Consider the following 19,116-nt stretch of genomic DNA (forward strand, 5'->3'; position numbering starts at 1 on the left):
ATCCACACAGCATAACTGAAACAATACCAGCTGAAGTACTCCGTGACATGAATAGGCTTTTTTGGCATCATAAGAACAGATAGCAGTTAGCTTCACTTATGAGGAAGTGCTCCTGATTTAAATGGATGCTTATTAATACAACCATGGAAATGTTTCAAACAGACCCTTTTCACGTTACAACTTTTGTCAGTTCCTGAAACAGTTTTCTAGACTTCTTGAAAGCCATTTCAGGTAACATTTTGATTAGCAAACTGCCTGCTCAGAATTTCTAGCTGGGCACAACAACTGTTTACAATGCCCCTCCCCCCCCAACCACACACATTTCTCTAAGACTGAAGATTCAGAAAAAGATGTATCATAAAAGGGGCTTTACTATTAAATATCCATTTATTCCTTCTCTTTTATGCCCCCTCAAAATAAAAAAAACCCATTATTTATCTTTCCTCTCCCAAATGTAAGTTTTGAGCGGACACTCAATTTCACTGCAGAGAGAAGTATATATTAAAAAAAACCCCAAAAAAACGCACAACACAGCTGGAGGTGCAAGGATCAGAAGAACCACTATTCAGTCCCCCTACAATATTGCTTTATAACATCCTCCTCCTCCCTCCAGTCCTCTAAAAATAACAAAAGAAATCCAAACCATACCATACAATTAAACTTTAAGCAAACTAACACAAAACCCAGAAACCTCAATGAGGCATTGCCATACTTCAGACAATGAAGCATTTTCACAAAGACTCAGTAAGTAAAGAAGCAAAACACTTGCTGAACAGGATTCTATATATTTAACAATTGGGAGTAGGGAGACTTCAAATATCAAACCTACCTTCTGAGTAGATTCCTTCTTTTTCTTATCCTCTTTCTTCCTTTTCTTGTCTTCCATTAACTGTTCTTCCCTTTCTTGCTCCTTCTCTCTGTCAAAACCAAATAATTTATCAAGACACAGTCAAACAGTGTGCGCACGCACACACATTCACACTCATTCTCTCTCCATTCCTCTGCCAAGGAAAGTGATCTGAAATAACAGACTTAGATCTCTTCCATCTCTAATCTGACAGACAAGAGAACATGGGCAAATATTTTAGTCCACTCAGAATCTGCTCTTGGGGGTTTATATCAAACCCAGATTGTAATTTGTATTTGATAGCTCAATATGGTCCCAATCCTGCAATTTGTAGTGCATGAGAAAACCGCTGTACCTACAGAATGTCCCATTCAAGACAAACCTTGTATACATTAAGTACATGCCTGACAACAACCCGAGGAGGATTTTTTTTAAATGCTCATGAAATTGGGCTGTATTACCTGTATTATTTCCTGAAAAATCCTGTGCATTTTTCCCCTGACAAAACATAGAAACTGTAATTCTAATATATAATGGTTTGGTCTCATATGGCATTTATCTTCACAAGTGGAAGATTCTTCATTTGCTTGTAGCTATGTCATTTGTAAGCCATTAAGTGTGTCATATCAAATCTAAACCATAATTTATTATACACAACTTTAATTGCTAGGATATTGTACCCACCTACAGCATTTTTTGTGATGAAGCATACATTAAAAATTACTTTCCAGGGAATCCTTTTTTCAGAGGCATTTTTTCCCCAAAAATATTTCTCTTGGGCAGATGCTGCCGTTGTCATGCTAACATCTTTGTTGCTATGTTTTCTATTAAATATGAATGTGCCAGAAAGTGATTGGTTAATTCACCATATCTATGCTACAGGGTGAGCTGTTTCTATGGTGAGTCACATTTTCATCTGACTGGCAATCTTCATCCACTCCAAGGGAATTTGGACCAACAAGATTTCAACTTGCCTGGAATAATTTCATTCTACTAGGTGGAGGTTAGGACAACTAATGTAAAAAAAATGTGATGGCTGATCAAGGTATGAGGGTTTTTGCGGGGTAGGGTGTGCAAAGAAGCAGGAGGAAGGTATCCCATACATTTTGAAGATAGACAGTAGCTTACATATATAATTTACCGTGTTTCTTCATGAGGAAAGATTCAAGTGGCAGATATGCACAAAGTATTCAAACTATTTTAATGTAGATTAATGCATAGCACCGTCAGATTTATAAAGCTTTGAGATGCAAAACCGTTAATACATAGATGTGTTTACATTGTACTGGAATAGGCAAAAGACACATTGCTGTTGACTGAAATGCTTATTGCACAGAAGTACAAGACTTTAGACATAAAACTCAAGCTTACTTTAACATAGGACTACCCAAAATAAAGTGCCCTCTCTTGTGAATAGGTTTGAACAAGAAAGTTGAAAAAATATCTAGTACCCCTTCATCAGAGATAGCTACTCCAGAGGTTTCCTCCCACAGACTATCCTACTTTAGTCGGCTTCTAAATTTGCACTCTCACATGCTATTACCACACTCGTGTGTACAGAAAGGCATTTGTGTAACCAATCACTGAATTTGCACATATAAAATCAGAATTTTTTTTTGAAAAAATCCTTTTCTGAAGCCTGATTAGACAAGGAGTTTAAGCAGCTCTCTTTGCACATCCCAGCCGTAAGGGTTCCAGGGAGATTAACAAAACAATTATCTGGTCTCCTGAGCTCAGGCTATCCTGCTGAAAAGAGACACATGGTCTCTCTAGATCCACCCCTTCGGTCTATGAGCAAATGGAGTGCACACAGACTGGCAGGTCCCCATTTCATAGAATTCAAAGCAAGTATTTCAGGTCATTCTGAACAGCTTACTTTACACACCCACAGTCTAGTAGTTTATAGACCAGCTCAGCTCTTATTCTCTCCTTTGCTCTACAAAAGGTCAAAGTGCACTTCCCAGCTCTACGCCATGGCAATGAAAAATCCCACCATTCTTCAGTTGTACTGACATGCATATGATGGGGAGTGAAGAGGAGCACCTACTCTATACTTTCATGGAATTAAAAAGTAAAAACTAAACAGATTTTCATTTTTGCTTGAGCCTGTGTTTGTAACCAAAATATAAATCAAACTCTATTCCGATACTCAGATTTTAAGCTATTAAAACAGAATCAGAGTTTGTTCTTTCATGCTGTAAAGATATTTTAAAATCATGTAGCATTATGTATGCTTTCTGGTCTATATGTGCCAGTTATAAATAGTACCATTACTGAAAAGCAATTATTTCTAATAGTATGTGCAAGATGTTAAAGAGCTGTACAAAAGGATCTGCTGAAAGAGACACTAAAATGTAATTAAATTACAACAACTTGTGATGTCAAAAACACCAGACTTAGCAGTAGTGGACAGCTGGGTCTAACATCATGCCACGTGGATAAGTTTCCTCTTTTAAAGTAGTTTCCCTCCTTTTGGAAGTGGACGGGCAAGAATTAAATGTGTAGGGAAGGAACTCAGGACAAGAATTCTCTGCAGTCAGGCACGTAAAGCTGAAGATACAGTTTATGATAGGCTGTAATCGAAACAGAGCTGGGGACAGTAGCTTTGAAGATTATAAATTGAAGATCTAGCTGTAGTTATTTGCTTTAGTGACGACATACAGAAGGGAAGGTGATTACAGGAAATGCCTGCCTTCAGGAGTACCCAGGAAATTAAGCAAAAGGAGTTAGTGTTAAGACAGTGGAGAATCTCCTGTTTTTGACTCACTTAACCTCTCTTTCATTCTATGAATTATTTTACAAGGATATTTTACAAAGATTATGCTTATCAGAACATCTGTCAAAAACTGCAGCAATATAATAAAAATAATATTTTGTAATTATTTAGGCCCTGATTCAGCAAGCATAAGCATGTGCTTAAGTTTCATTGAGTTCAATGGGACATAAGCATTTGCTAAAGTGATTTGCAGAAGTGAGGCAGAATACAGAACACGGCTACCCCTCTAATGCAGAATACAGAGGATCCCAAACTCTTGACAAACATGAATTAAGCCTCATAAACCCCTGTGAGGCAAGAAATTATCCCTATGTAATGGATGGAGAATCTGAGGCACAGAAAGTTTAATGAGACATCATTAACTAAAAACTAGTCAATTAGGAAAAAATTAGCTAAACATAGTTTCAGATATGACATGTACCTCTGAGTTCCACTGCCAATTTTTGTGATTATACAATCACATTTTCCCATTTTAAACCATATTTCTCTCTCCTGCAGTTGGGTCCAAGACCCATACAGAAACTGACCAATGAGAGAGCTGAAACTGCTGTATTACACCAAGTGCTGTCGAACACACAAAAGTGGAAAAAAAGGAAATAAACTGAAGAAAGTGTTCTGGTACAATAGTATTAAATGCTATAACAATAATAGATATAAAATTTCATACAAATGTGACTTTCAAAATGAAAGTGTCCTACAAACTCTCGTATCAGGATCACATGGGAAGCCTGTAAAAAGCTGCAAACAGAACCCAGAAATCCTGCCTACCAGTGCTTTTCCCCCGTTCTAGGAGTCCAGAGTACACATGTATTATGTCTAGTGACTGACTGCTTTGACTGACAAGTTCAACATTGGAAGATAATGTATTAGCTCTAAATTAGTAAACAAAGTAATACAATGGCATGGGGGTCCTGTTTTCGTTTGCAACACAGTTATCAGTAGATCGACACATCACATCTCTGAAAAGAAAGTTTGCTAAGCTGCAAGGAAGGGCAAGCATTTTACTCATCACCTTTACAAAAGCCTGTGTATATTCTAAAAGGTCTATCAATCCAACAGCTGTGCTGTAATATTTTTGCAAAATCTCATTCATAACTTTTTATTGTCAAGAAAATAATTTTGGTGGCCTACAATAAAATTCATTTTCCATCTTTAAAAATAAGCATAATTCATCTTGACGGTTTTTAAAAGAAGGGAATTTGTGGGTTTGAATCCCTCAACTTCATTTTATGCTTTTAAGAAGTATCATAATGGGGATTTAATACATTCACAATATCTTATTAAAGTCTTGAGGACAACCACTTTTGCCTAAAACAGCAATGAGAAGCAGGATTTATTTAGTCAGAAAGAAAGGCAAGCTCTCCAGCTGTCCACAACTATTTTATACTATTTTGTTAAGAGCTTCTAAATTATCAAACAATAAAGGAAGAATGGTCCAGATTTTCAAAAGTGATTAGGGAGCATTGAACATCCATCCTCTGAAATTTAGGCTCTATTAGTATGTTTCAAGTTTGACATCCGAAATCACTTAACTGTTTTGAAAATCATGGGTTTTATTAGATTTAACAGAAAAAAATTATTTTTATTTCTCAGAAATCTGTTTGTACCAAAGATTCTTTATTGTTGAAGCCACACTGCCTCTGACCCAGAAAGATCACACAAGCTTTCAGAAGTTCTCGTGTTCTCTAACTCAAGGCAGAAAATTAGGTGCATTGTAGTGCGTTATGTCAGAGCTTCTGACCAGTAAAGAGTGTATGTATATGCACATGTATAGGTAAAATGCTATATATTGGTCTCTATATAAAGGAGAAACTATATAGTCTACTTTTAAAGTGAAAACTATGACTAAAAATATGCACAAGATGGAAGATAAACATCACAATACATAAGCAGGAAAGGTGGATTTCTAGGAGTTCAGAAATAGACGCTTAGCAGTGTCAGGCAACACTTTATAACTGTATGAAGCAAGCTTTTTGTGTTTGCCCTGCAGACTCTAAAAAAAGATGAGCAATTTGGATGCTGGCATTCTTCTAGAAAATAGGTTTTCCAACAGTATATCTTCCCAACAGATTTAACGTCAGTTATCTACACTCCCATAAGAGCAGCTACAATGCAAAAACACCACCGAAGCTACTGTGTCCATGCTGGTGCTGCATACATTCGTGAGTGACATTAAGACTTGTAGGGGGACATCCCATGGTTATTTTCACTGCAGTAAGCTGAGCCACTTCATGAATTCTTTTCCCATCAATTGTGGGAGAACTTGTCTGTCATTTCTGGACACGGGAACTGTAGAAAGGCGCTGGAGCACTCAAGTGGAGCAGACCTGCATCCACACTGCAGAGTGGTCAAGTTAGCTGTTGATGAGCTGTGCTAACTCAGGCTTTAGCCTACCCCTGACAGGACAGGCAACTCAAGTTAAAAACACCTCCCCACTTAGGTTAAATGTTTTTTTTTGTGCAGACAGGACTTGAATTACAGGTAACATCTGAGAAAACTGCGCAGCAAAAACAAGCATCAAGTGATAGCTGACAGTTCCAGACAATCAATGGGAAATGCAAGACCACCACTGGAAACAGGCCATAATTTTCAAACCTGAGTGCCTAAAATAAGAACTCAATCCATACTAGGGCACCTAAGTAAAAGTGGCTAGATTTTAAGAGATGCCAAGCACCCAGAACTTCCACTGAATTCTGTCAGTACAAATACCAGCTAACTCAGCATCTCTGAAAAATCAATTTTTTAAACATAATGAACTTTAGGCAGAAACACAACCCATGTAAGAAACCTGGTCTTGCAAATCAAAGGGTATGTGTACACAGGGATAAAAAAACCTACAGCTAGCCTGGGTCAGTTGACTTGGGCTTGTGGGGGTCAGGTTCCAGGGCTGAGAAATAGATGTGTAGACATTCAGACTTGGGCTGGAGCCCAAGCTCTGGGATCCTGTGAGGTACAGGATCCCAGAGAGCCCAAAGTCTACACAGTGAATTTTAGCCCCAAAGCCCGAGCCAGCTGACCTAGGGCAGCTAAAAACATGCTGCGGGTCTTGTATCCCTGTGTAGACAAACCCCAAGAGGCTCAAAAGGGACTTCATTAATTGTGTAAAGACCATGATTAAATCCCATAACACTGCAGACTCTTTCAAATGTGTTGTTATGCTACACTCTCATAATAAGCCTATCAACTAAAGGCTGTACAGAAATTAAAGTCAAATAACAGAAAGACCAATAAGAAAGTAGTTTAAAGACCAGACCCATTCAAGGTGATAAATAATTTGTTTAGGACAAATGAAGTGTCATGTTTACAATAGACCAGATATCCTTCAGCATGAAAATGCTTTAAATGAGCTCTCCAACTCAATTTGAGCATATCGAGTTTCAGAAAAATTGAATGAGAAGCATTCAAATCACTTTTTGTTAGTTTGAAACAGCATCTTTGAGGGAACAGGTCATCCAGATACAAGAGTAACTGTGTAGTTTGAAAGAGCAATGAGTAAGTCTGTGGTCCAATTGCACTATTCTTACCCTGAATGGACAGTGAGCCACTTACAAAATTACTTAAGGTCAAGGTCACACTATGGTACTAGCTCAATACACCTGAGACAACAAAGCCAGAAGTTAGAAGTAGAGTATGAATTTATATAATAAAATCTCATCACCAGGTAGAGAAAAATTGATACACTCCATTTATTAAGTAAAATTATATATCAACATAAACAAAACAATATTCATACTGCTTTTACTGGATATTTTTAATAGTGTTTAAAATTATCATTCGTGTTTTCCAGAAGCAAAAGTTATTTGTCAGTCAGGCAGTCAGAGTAGCCTGCTTTCTTGGCTGAAAGCCAAAGCAATGTCACTGTAAGGAGTCTGCTTTTTCCAAAGAGCATATCTGGAACAACGGATATGCTTTTATCATAGTAAAACATCATGAATTTTAAGTTGCTGTAGAACGTAATCAGACTACAGTATATTTAAACTACTAACAGAGTATTTCCCTTTAAAGGTAGACTTATCACAGACATTATTATTCAATGTCCCTGTCAAATAACGGAGTATTATTTATTCTCTATTGAGCACCACCTATAGTTGTGGGAATCTACTCAAGAAGATGTGGTCCCTGCCCAAAGAAGCTTCTAATTTTAAAAACTGGACAGAAAATACAACTCATACACAAGACACCTGATGACCAGTGATTGTAAGGTTCAATCTCACAGCTGTACAGTTGGTTTTGTTTGGTTTTAATTTCACTTGTGGGTTATCAAAGGGGATTTTGCTAACATAACTCAGCAGAAATTAAAACAGATTCAAAAGTAATAAATGGCCATTATTAAAATTCAGCAAGTTTCCCCTCCAAATTTAACTAAAGTGTGATTTTAAACAAATTTAGTTAAACCTGTACAAACAGCTGTGTGGACATTCTTATTTTAATTTAAATCAGGCTTATTTTGGTTTAGTTTAAAATCGATGAGGAACAGGTTTAAACTAAATTGAAATGAGCCACTCAAAATAAGAGTCCATACAATGGTTTGTGCACGGTCACAGATCCTCAGGAAAGAAAGTGCCTTGAGCTACTCAACAGTAAGTCATCAGGCCTATTAAGGAGCAGATGTAACTGATTTGAAAGGGACAGTTGTTCATTTGGCCACTGTCGCAGAATAATGGTGTCTGATGTGCCCTGAAGATATTAGTGGTATTTGGAAGGAAGAGGGGCAAGTCACAGTTTTAAAATGTGGATTATAATGATGTTTCAGGTACAGTCAAAGAGAGAGGAAAAATACATGGGGAAAAAGTTAGGGCATTTGTTTCTATTTGTATTTAATTATATCAGAGTTAAAGCTCCTGTAGAAGTTATCCACAGTAGATTAAATTAGCCAAGGTACAGCCAATTAAAGAGACATGATCAAAGTTCTAAAATTTGAGCAATGCTTCCTCCTCTCCCTCCATGTCTCAATTCGCAAAATCCACATAGAATTCATTATTTCTCCTAAACAGCAAATGGGGAGTGGTGGAAGCTGTCAACATGCATTTGCATTCATGATAGAAAAACATCGATAAGATGAATCAGATTTTAAAAAGGTGATAAAAATAATTTTAGAAAGTCTATTATTTACTGAAGTATCCAGTTACAAGTCTATGTAACTAAAACCCTGATCACTTCCATTTATTGAAAAAAGGCTAGCACTACTATACACCCAGTGGTGAGCTGAAGCCAATTCGCAGGAACCGGTTGCTAAATGTAGAAGCCGGTTTAGAACCATTTGTTAGGGTTACCATACGTCATGGCTGCTGTTGGGAGACATCTCGGCTCTGTACAGCTGAAGAGCCAAGTGTCCTTTGCCCAAGCGCTACCTTCCCCTGGTTTGCCGCGCAGCCTCCCTATTCCTCCCCCCGAGCCTCGTCACCCCCAATTCCTCCCCTCCCCGAACCTTGTCACCCCCGGATTCCTCCCCCCAGCCTTTCCCCCCCCCCCCCCCCCGATTCCTCCCCTCTGAGTCTCCTCTTACCTTGGGCTCCGGCAGGCTGCAAGCTGTAGGCTGATTGAATCAGACTGCAGCTCGCAGCCTGCCGGAGCCCAAGGTAAGACGGGGAGAGGAGGAATTGGGGGGTGACGAGGCTCGGGGAGGGAAAGGCATGGGATCCCAGGGGGCAGTGAGTTGCCTGTCTGTGTGTTCTAAATAATAGCTGTTGTTCCCCTAGCAAAATCCTCTCCTCTACATTTCCTTTCTATTTTTGCCTCATTTTCTCCAGTTTATAGTTCTGTTTTTAAAGCCTGTATTATCTATTCATGTTAAACTGTCTCTCTGTTTCAGACAGGGTTAAATATGTAACTTATTTTACTTAGAAAAATAGCAGGAGAGATAATGGTAAGACTATATCAGCCAGCATTCTAAAGAGGATCGGTCCGTTACACTTTGTGAATAGGAAAAATAAAACTGGTCTTTGAATTTTATTAACCAATGTAATTGCTTTTAACACATCAGGAAGAAAGGCAATGACCTGAAGACCTGTTTGTGTAATAATGGAAATACTATGGTTTCTCACTGGCTAACTGTTAAAACATCATTTCTTTTGTTTACAGCCACTGGCAGTAGCTATATAATCCCTTACCCACAATGGTGTTCTGTAACATTTGCCATGGCTACTGTCTAAATTCTTGCCAAGCTTTTCATCATATCCACAGAATAGAGATTAAATTAATGTAACTGCTAGCTTCAATTCATACTAGTGCTTGTAAAAACCGCTTCATCAAAGCACTTAATTCAATTTTGCAATAAATATCAGAATCCAATAAAGATTATTAAATCTGACTTATTGCCTACATACGTATTATATTTGGAGACACAGTCAGCTATTATTCAACAGTGAGGTTCAGGCGGGGGGGGGGGGGCTGTCAGGGGGCAGGAGTGTGAAGAGGGGTTGGGGCAGTCAGGGAGCGGGGCGAGTTGGGTAGGAGGTGGGATCCTGGGGGGGGGGGGTAGTTAGGGTGGGGGGGTCTCGGGAGGGGGTGTCAGAGGACAAGGAGCGGGGGGGCTGATGGATTGCGGATTCTGAGGGGGGCAATCGGGGGCAGGATGTGGGGGGGGGTCGGATGGAGGGAGGGGGGGGGGGGGAGAGGACAGCTGTTTTGGGAGGCATAGCCTTCCCTACCCGGCCCCTGATACAATTTTGCAACCCCGATGTGCAGGGCCGATTCGAACTTTAGGAAGTGCGGGGCCCGATTCGAGCAGTTTTGACAGGGCCCCGGCAGGGATGACTAAAAAACAAACAAACCACGTAAAAAAACACATGGGGCTTGTACTCACCGAGCGGCGCTCCAAGTCTTCGGCGGCGGGTCCTTCACTCGCTCTGGGTCTTCGGAGGCACTGAAGGACCTGCCGCCGAAGTGCCGGTAGGGAACCGGTTGTTAAGATTTTGGCAGCTCATCACTGTATACACCTGTTCAGCACTTCAAAGGTTCAAAACTATCAGCTAAACAATTTGATTTGATTTTTTTAGAAGAGGTCTTAATGGGGCTTTCACCAACACTATCTAAATCTTATGGATAGTTTTTACCCAGAAAGAACTTCTCTGGCTATGAAACCCGCAAACAATAGGTAGAGTGAAGAATGAGTAACTCAATTACCACAACAAATTCAACACACTGAAATCTGAGACTGATAAGGGAATCAGGCTGCAAAAAGCTTGCCTGTGAGCATTGGTGGCCTTCAGAGAAGAAAGTAAGAGTTAAGATCTCTCTTTTTAAACCACAAGCAGTCTCTTCCCTCCAAAAACACCCATCACAAAAAAACCAACTATGTTATTATAAACAGAATTCTACAGTAACAGGAGAGGGTCTATCTGGCAAAAGATCCCTCTCTCTCTTTTCCACAATACTCTGGATGAAGTCTTCCCTTCAGCCCTGCAGTGACAATTGAGGGTGAGCCTTTGGAAGGCTGAATTTTCACTTTAAGAGGCAGGGCTGGCCTTACGGAAAACGGTGCCCTGGGTGAACTTGTATTGTGGCACCCCGGCCCCCACTGCCTCCCCCGCCATTGCCCCTGGGCCCCACTGCCTCCCCTGACCTCCACAAGTCTCCCCTGGCCCCTGTTACTTCCCAAGGATTACACACACACACACACACACACACACCAGCCCCCTACCCATCTCATTGCCCCCAGGTCCCGCTGTCTCCCCCACTGCCCCACGCTCCCTTCCACAGCCTCACACCCCAGACCTAACCCATTCCTTGCCTCTTAACCAGATGACCCCTGATCACAGTGCCCTGGGCAGTTGCCCACCTCTCCGTAAGGCCGACCTTGTTCAGGGGGATTCTGCTAAACTGAGACCAAGGGCACGTCTACACTGGCAGAGTTAAAGCACCGCTCAGAGAACGCTGAAGGGAAACCGTTGTTGTGTGTTCACACTGTCAGCTGCCTGCGCAATAGCGTGTTCACACTTGCTGCGGTATTCAGAGCGGTGCACTCTGGGCAGCTATCCACAGAGCATCTCTTCCTCTTCTGCCACTAAGAGCTGTGGGAAGGTGGAGGAAGTGGCGTGGCATCCTGGGTCCTGTCCCAATGACCTGTGAGGCATTGCTTCGCATCCCAGCAATCCCTGTGCTTCCGTCCGCATTTGGCACCATCTTTCAACAGTTCACGTATTGTGCACCCTGCCTCTTCGGGCTGCAGGAATGGATCCCAAAACGTTGACCAGTATGCTGCTCGCTCTGACCAACATGTCACAAGTGGCAGTGGAGATATTCATTAAAATACAAAGACAAGAGGAGTGCGACATTGATTTCGCCACACATAGTAGCTACAACACGAGATTGCTCGGGGCATTCACGGAAGTGCTGACCACAGTGGAATGTTGCTTTTGGGCTCCGGAAACAAGGACTGAGTGGTGATCACATTGTCATGCACGTCTGGGATGATGAGCAGTGGCTGCAGAACTTTCGGATGAGGAAAGCCGCATTCATGGGACTGTGGGATGAACTCGCCCCAGCCAAGCGGCGCAAGGACACGAGAATGAGAGCTGCTCTGTTGTTGGAGAAGCGCATGGCAATTGCACTGCGGAAGCTGGCTACTCCAGACTGCTACCGATTGGTCGCTGATCAGTTCGGAGTGGGAAAGTCTACTGTTGGACTCGTGTTGACGGAAGTGTGCAGGGCATTAATCGCATCCTGCTCCGAAAGACCGTGACTCTGGGCAACATGCATGACATTGTAGATGCCTTTGCACAAATGGGCTTCCCTAACTGTGGAGGGACGATAGATGGCACACATATTCCAATTCTGGCACCAGACCACCTAGCCACTGAGTATATTAATCACAAGGGGTATTTCTCAATGGTTCTCCATGCGCTTGTGAATCACCGTGGGCGTTTCACAGACATTAACGCAGGCTGGTCTGGAAAGGTGCATGATGCACGCATCTTTCAGAACACTGGCCTGTTCAGGAAGCTGCAAGCAGGGACTTTCTTCCTGGACCAGAAGATCACCATAGGGGAAGTCAAAATGCCCATTGTGATCCTGGGAGACCCCCCCCCCCAACTCCTTAATGCCCTGGCTTATGAAGCCATACATAGGGCAACCTGATAACAGCAAGGAGCGGTTCAACAAGCTGAGCAAGCAGAGAATGACTGTCAAGTGTGCTTTTGGACGTTTAAAAGCCCGCGGGCACTGCCTCTATGGGAAGCTGGACCTGGCCGATGACAATATTCCTATGCTTACAGCCGCGTGCTGTACACGCCATAATATTGGGAAGGGTGGACCACAGAGGCTCAGCACCTGGAGGCTGTGTTTGAACAGCCAGAGACCAGGGCTATTAGAGGGGCACAGCACAGGGCCATAAGGATCAGGGATGCCTTCAGGCAGCAATTTGAAGCTGAAAGCCACTAATATCTGTTGATATGCTCAGGAGTGCAGTGCTTGTAATGCTAGGAGGTGATTGGTGCACATGATGCAATATGTGGGTTTAACATAATTGTATGTTGCTTTGCAGGGCTCTTTTTGCTTTCAATTAATAGAATAAAGATTGCTTTCAATCCAACGCAATTCTTTTATTAAAAGACCACAACCAGAGGAGAGAGTCAAACAAAAACAACAACAGAAAAACCATCAGCAGTGACGGGGATGGGGGAAGGGAAGATCCCAAGATGGCTAAAGACTTGTGTATGTCCAGTGATCATATCCAACCTTCTCCTTTGGAATACAATGCAGCGGGTACTGTATTTCAGCAGGGTCAAACTGCAGAGGGATGGGTGTTGAGTGCAGTGGGTGGTGGGATTCTGCAGTGCTGGACTGTGAGGAGGGAGGAGTGGAATGCCGTGGGTATAGACTGGAGCCAGAAGGTTGATAAGGGTGTTGGCGGTGTCTGGGGGGCGCATGGAAAAGAGTTTTTTGTGACAGGAGCTGCAGGGGAGGGCAGGCGCAGAGCTGCTCGATTTGAAGAGCTAGTATCACCTGGAGCGTGTCTGCTTGGCGCTCCATAACCTTTAAGAGCCACTCCGTGGCTCCATTCTGGCATGCCACTTTCTCCTTTTGGTCCCTCTTCTCACTGTCCCGCCACTCCTTCAATTCCTGTTGCTTGGCGGTGGAAAGCATCATAACATCATGCAGAAAATCCTCCTTAGTTCTTCTTGGACCCTTTCTAATTCTGCACAGCCATTCAGCCACCGATAACAAAGAGGGAGGCTGAGCTCCCAAGGTCATCTCTGTGAAGTTTAAATGCAACATTTTACAGAAGCAGTATTGTTTGTAACACAGACAACACTGACTACAAGGAGTGGAAGATGGGAGGGATTAGCAAGGAAAGCTACCTTATTGAGGTCAAAACATGTAGGGATAAAGTCAGAAAGGCCAAAAGCCATGTAGAGTTGGACCTTGCAAAGGGAATTAAAACCAATAGTAACAGGTTCTATAGCCATATAAATAAGAAGAAAACAAAGAAAGAAGAAGTGGGACCGCTAAACACTGAGGATGGAGTGGAGGTTAAGGATAATCTAGGCATAGCCCAATATCTAAACAAATACTTTGCCTCAGTCTTTAATGAGGAGCTTAGGAAGAATGGTAGGATGACAAATGGGAATGAGGATATGGAGGTAGATATTACCACATCCGAGGTAGAAGCCAAACTCGAACAGCTTAATGGGACTAAATCGGGGGGCCCAGATAATCTTCATCCAAGAATATTAAAGGAACTGGCACATGAAATTGCAAGCCCATTAGCAAGAATTTTTAATGAATCAGTAAACTCGGGGGTTGTATCGTACAACTGGAGAATTGCTAACATAGTTCCTATTTTTAAGAAAGGAAAAAATGTGATCCGAGTAACTATAGGCCTGTTAATTTGACATCTGTAGTATGCAAGGTCTTGGGAAAATTTTGAAGGAGAAAGTAGTTAAGGACATTGAGGTCAATGGTAATTGGGACAAAATACAACATGGTTTTACAAAAAGTAGATCGTGACAAACCAACCTGATCTCCTTCTTTGAGAAGGTAACAGTTTTTAGACAAAAGGAAATGCAGTGGATCTAATTTACCTCGATTTCAGTAAGGCATTTGATACGGTTCCACATGGGGAATTATTAGCTTAAATTGGAAAAGATGGGGATCAATATGAAAATTGAAAGGTGGATAAGGAACTGGTTAAAGGGGAGACTACAACGGGTCATACTGAAAGGTGAACTGTCAGGCTGGAAGGAGGTTACTAGTGGAGTTCCTCAGGGATCAGTTTGGGGACCAATCTTGTTTAATCTTTTTATTACTGACCTTGGCACAAAAAGTGGGAATGTGCTAATAAAGTTTGCGGATGACACAAAGCTGAGAGGTATTGCTAATACAGAGAAGGACTGGGATATCATACAGGAAGATCTGGATGACCTTGTAAGCTGGAGTAATAGTAATAGGATGAAATTTAATAGTGAAAAGTGCAAGGTTATGCATTTAGGGATTAATAACAAGAATTTTGATTATAAATTGGGGACATATCAGTTGGAAGTAATAGAGAAGGAGAAGGACCTCGGAGTATTGGTTGATCACAGGATGACTATGAGCCGCCAATGTGATATGGCCATTAAAAAAGTTAATGCGGTCTTGGGATGCATCAGGCGAGGTATTTCCAGTAAAGATAAGGAGGTTTTAGTACCGTTATACAAGGCACTGGTGAGATCTCATCTGGAATATTGTATGCAGTTCTGGTCTCCCATGTTTAAGAAGGATGAATTCAAACTGGAACAGGTACAGAGAAGGGCTACTAGGATGATCAGAGGAATGGAAAACTTGTTTTATGAAAGGAGATTCAAAGAGCTTGGCTTGTTTAGCCTAACCAAAAGAAGGCTGAGGGGAGATACGATTGCTCTTTATAAATATATCAGAGGGATAAATATCAGGGAGGGAGAGGAATTATTTAAGCTCAGTACCAATGTGGACACAAGAACAAATGGATATAATCTGGACATTAGGAAGTTTAGACTTGAAATTAGACAAAGGTTTCTAACCATTAGAGGAGTGAAGTTCTGGAACATCCTTCCAAGGGGAGTAGTGGGGGCAAAAGACATATCTGGAGGGGATGGTATGATGGGATAGCCTAATTTTGGCAATTCATTGATCTTTGATTATTAACAGTAAATATGCCCAATGGTCTGTGATGGGATGTTAGATGGGGTGGGATCTGAGTTACTACAAAGAATTCTTTCCTGGGTGCTGGCTAGTGAGTCTTGCCCATATGCTCAGGGTTTAGCTGAGCACCATATTTGGGGTCGGGAAGGAATTTTCCTCCAGGGCAGATTGGCAGAGGCCCTGGAGGTTTTTCACCGTCTTCTGCAGTGTGGGGCACGGGTCACTTGCTGGAGGATTCTCTGCACCTGGAAGTCTTTAAACCATGATTTGAGGACTTCAATAACTCAGACATAGGTTAGGGGTTTGTTACAGGAGTGGGTGGGTGAGATTCTGTGGCCTGCATTGTGCAGGAGGTCAGACTATGTTATCATAATGGTCCCTTCTGACCTTAAAGTCTATGAGTCTATGAGACTCATTGCTTTAAAACACAGTCAGTACTCACACACCTGTCACTAACTGGCTGACCCCAGGAAAGCACACGAGCCACAAGACCCCCAAAATGGTTAGTAGCCACAGGGGCAGGGTAAATCAGTGTTCCCGGTCCCTGTTGTACACTGGGCAAGTGGCTCTTGGGAAGAGCCAGCACTGGGGGGCAGGGCCTGATAATCATTCCTGTCCCCCCACTTTCCACAGGATAAAGGAAGATATCTCGCTGCTGGGAGTGAGCAGGGAATCAAGGGAGGGTCTTCTCCAAGCCTGCGGCTTTCGCCCTGGCCCCTATGCGACTCACCTATCTGCAGCAATGCCTCCCCTGCCGGCACAGCGGCACAGAAAAGTTACTGTTAATGGGGCAAGAAACAAAGCAGCTCTGCTGAAGAACCTGCAGCAGCGGAGTGCCCAGCATCTCCACGAGAGTTTCCTGGAGTTCTCTGAGGGAGATTCTCGTGAAGTGAGGGAGTCAATCAACAGCCTGTTCCACTGCTCAGACTAGGCATTCGGTGGGAGATAAGCCTGCTTTCTGCAACCCTTCTGCCTCCAACAACTCGCTTCAGCTATTCCCAAAATTAGATCCACTTCCCAGGGGCCTCCTCTTCTGTTTGCACTTTGCCAAGATCCGACTGTTGTGACTGGCTAGCCTCCTCCAGGGTAGAAAAGAGCTCCTGGCTACATGTATCTCTGACCTCCGAGTCATCCTCTGCATCTCCCTCCCCTCCACATCCTCGTCCAAGATTTCCTCGTCCTGGTTTGGTCCACTCTCGACTGGCACGCAAGCCACCAAAGTATCCACAGTGGTCTTCGCAGTGGAGGTGGAGTTGCCACTGAGTATCGCGTCCAGCTCTTTGAGAGCCGGCAGCTCGTGGGCGCAGCACCGGAGCAGCAGTTTGCCTCCCACGTCTTGTGGTAGGCATTCTACAGCTCCTTCACTTTGACCCTGCACTGCAATGTGTCCCGGTCATGGCCCCTTTCTGTCATGGCCCAAATCTGTCCGTAGGTATCGTAATTCCTACGGCTGGAGCGCAGCTGGGACTGCACTGCCTCCTCTCCCCAAATGCTGATGCGTCCAGCAGTTTGGCATTGCTCCAAGCAGGGGATTGCCTGATGCGTGGAGCAGGCATGACCACCTGAAAAGATGCACTGAGACCACTGTCTGCATCACCGAGCAAACAGGAAGGGGACTTTCAAAATTACAAAGGAATTTACGGGGTAGGGCCGACAATTGGTCACCTCAGGGCAGGGCAGTAGAGTTCAAACTGATGACCAGAGAGGTGAGAACAGGCATTGTGGGACACCTCCCGGAGGACAACTGCAGTGCTGTGATTGACCATGATGTCTATACTGGGACCACAGGGCTGTAGCCCCGGCACAGAAAGCTGTACACCTCTGTTGGGGTGGTTTTTTTAAAGCGCTATAACTGTGCAGTTTCTGCACACTAAATGGCTTGGCAGTGTGTACACCTTGGGAGTTACAGTGCAGAAAGCTGCTTTACTGCGCAGAAACTTGCCAGTGTAGACAGGGCCCAAGAGCCAGGGATTTTGCCTTACACCTCTTCCCAAAGATCAGTGGCAACTTATCAACTCCCTCTCTCCACTGCTCAAGCAAAAGCAGAAAAAGAATGAAAGGTGATAAGCCTCCAGGAATACAGAACTTAACACTTATATGGGAGGTGATAACTGCCCTATATCAAAATGATTATCACAGTGGAATCCAATTTATGAATAGACTGAAGCGTCACTTGTATATACTGTACTATGGAAGTTATCCATTTTTGAGAAGAGGTGAACCAGTTCAGCTGCACCCATCATTGATACCTCTATCAACCAATAAGTAATTTTTGTAATGTAGACATGACTTAAGATAATATGTGCTTTTCTGGGTTCTTCTGTTTTCCAAATTAATGTTTATGAAATTAAAATTCAATTTCTGTCCTTTGAGAGAAATTTTGCAGATTTTTCCCCCTTTGCGCTTATGAGACTTCTCTCCACTATGCTATCCAAAAGAAACATTTTACCTATTTCACTGTGCATACAGAAGTAAGTTGGGAATCCTACTTTGCCACACAACATGGGGCTTGAAATGAATGCAGGCAATCGGAGAAAAATGCCAGATGTCAGTTAAAACATCTCTTATTAGCCTACAAGTATAGCACGCATAAATATTTGCCAGCATGGTTTTGTACTAAAGGGTTATAAAACTAGAAAGGTTTAGGACATTTACAATCCCAAGAGGTTCACATACCAGTAGAAAAGCTATTAGCTGGAAACTTAACAGAAAAAGTTTCACTGGCCCCATCCTTACTGAGGATTTTAGGGGATTTCTAACTGGTTAGGTGCCTCAGAATATGCAAAGAAAGTGAAACTTTTCCTATTATATACGACGCTACCCTTCCAGATTTCTGATTCAAGAAACATACAAGCATTTTAACATGAAACACACAAATAGAATGAGCAAGTATTTCTGTAGTTAAAGGGAGGGGGAGAGTGAGAGTAGGACATTAGACTGAGTCAAATACTAAATTCTATTCGCAGCTCTGCCAATGACTCAGTTGTGATTTTAGGAAGTTACAACCTTGCTATGACTCAGATTTCCCAACTGTAAAGTGGCAATAATGCTTATAACTTTTGTGAAACACTCTAATATCTATGGATCAAGATATATGTAAGTGCTAAATATTATCTTTGGACAGCAGTTAAAAAGCATACTGTAAAACCTCACAGTAGCAAAATTAATGCTGGCTACTACCTTAGATGACAAACTTGTTACTTCTAAGGATGTTTTAAATGCCCGATGTAGGACAACAAGAATCTTCATATTAAACAATGCTACTGCTGAACTCAGGAATTTTGGGATGAGATATACTACTTGTGGTGATTATCACACAGCACTCAGGCCAATTATTATGCATATCATATTCAAAAGTAGGATATTAAATTAGAAAAGTTCACTAGCAGAG

At 42.3% G+C, this 19,116-nt stretch overlaps 1 protein-coding gene across 32 annotated transcripts in view; it reads right to left on the reverse strand.

Annotated features, from left to right (window-relative positions):
- Positions 1–19,116, reverse strand: part of TNRC6B (trinucleotide repeat containing adaptor 6B) — a 208,958-nt gene that overhangs the window by 78,203 nt on the left and 111,639 nt on the right. For all 32 annotated transcript variants that reach the window (XM_065563504.1, XM_065563455.1, XM_065563401.1 and 29 more), the window contains one exon: positions 830–917. In XM_065563504.1, the coding sequence (XP_065419576.1) occupies positions 830–917 (88 nt within the window). The remainder of the gene's footprint in view (positions 1–829; positions 918–19,116) is intronic.

Source organism: Chrysemys picta, chromosome 1 (genome assembly GCF_011386835.1).
Source record: "Chrysemys picta bellii isolate R12L10 chromosome 1, ASM1138683v2, whole genome shotgun sequence".
NCBI classification, from domain to species: Eukaryota; Metazoa; Chordata; order Testudines; family Emydidae; genus Chrysemys; species Chrysemys picta.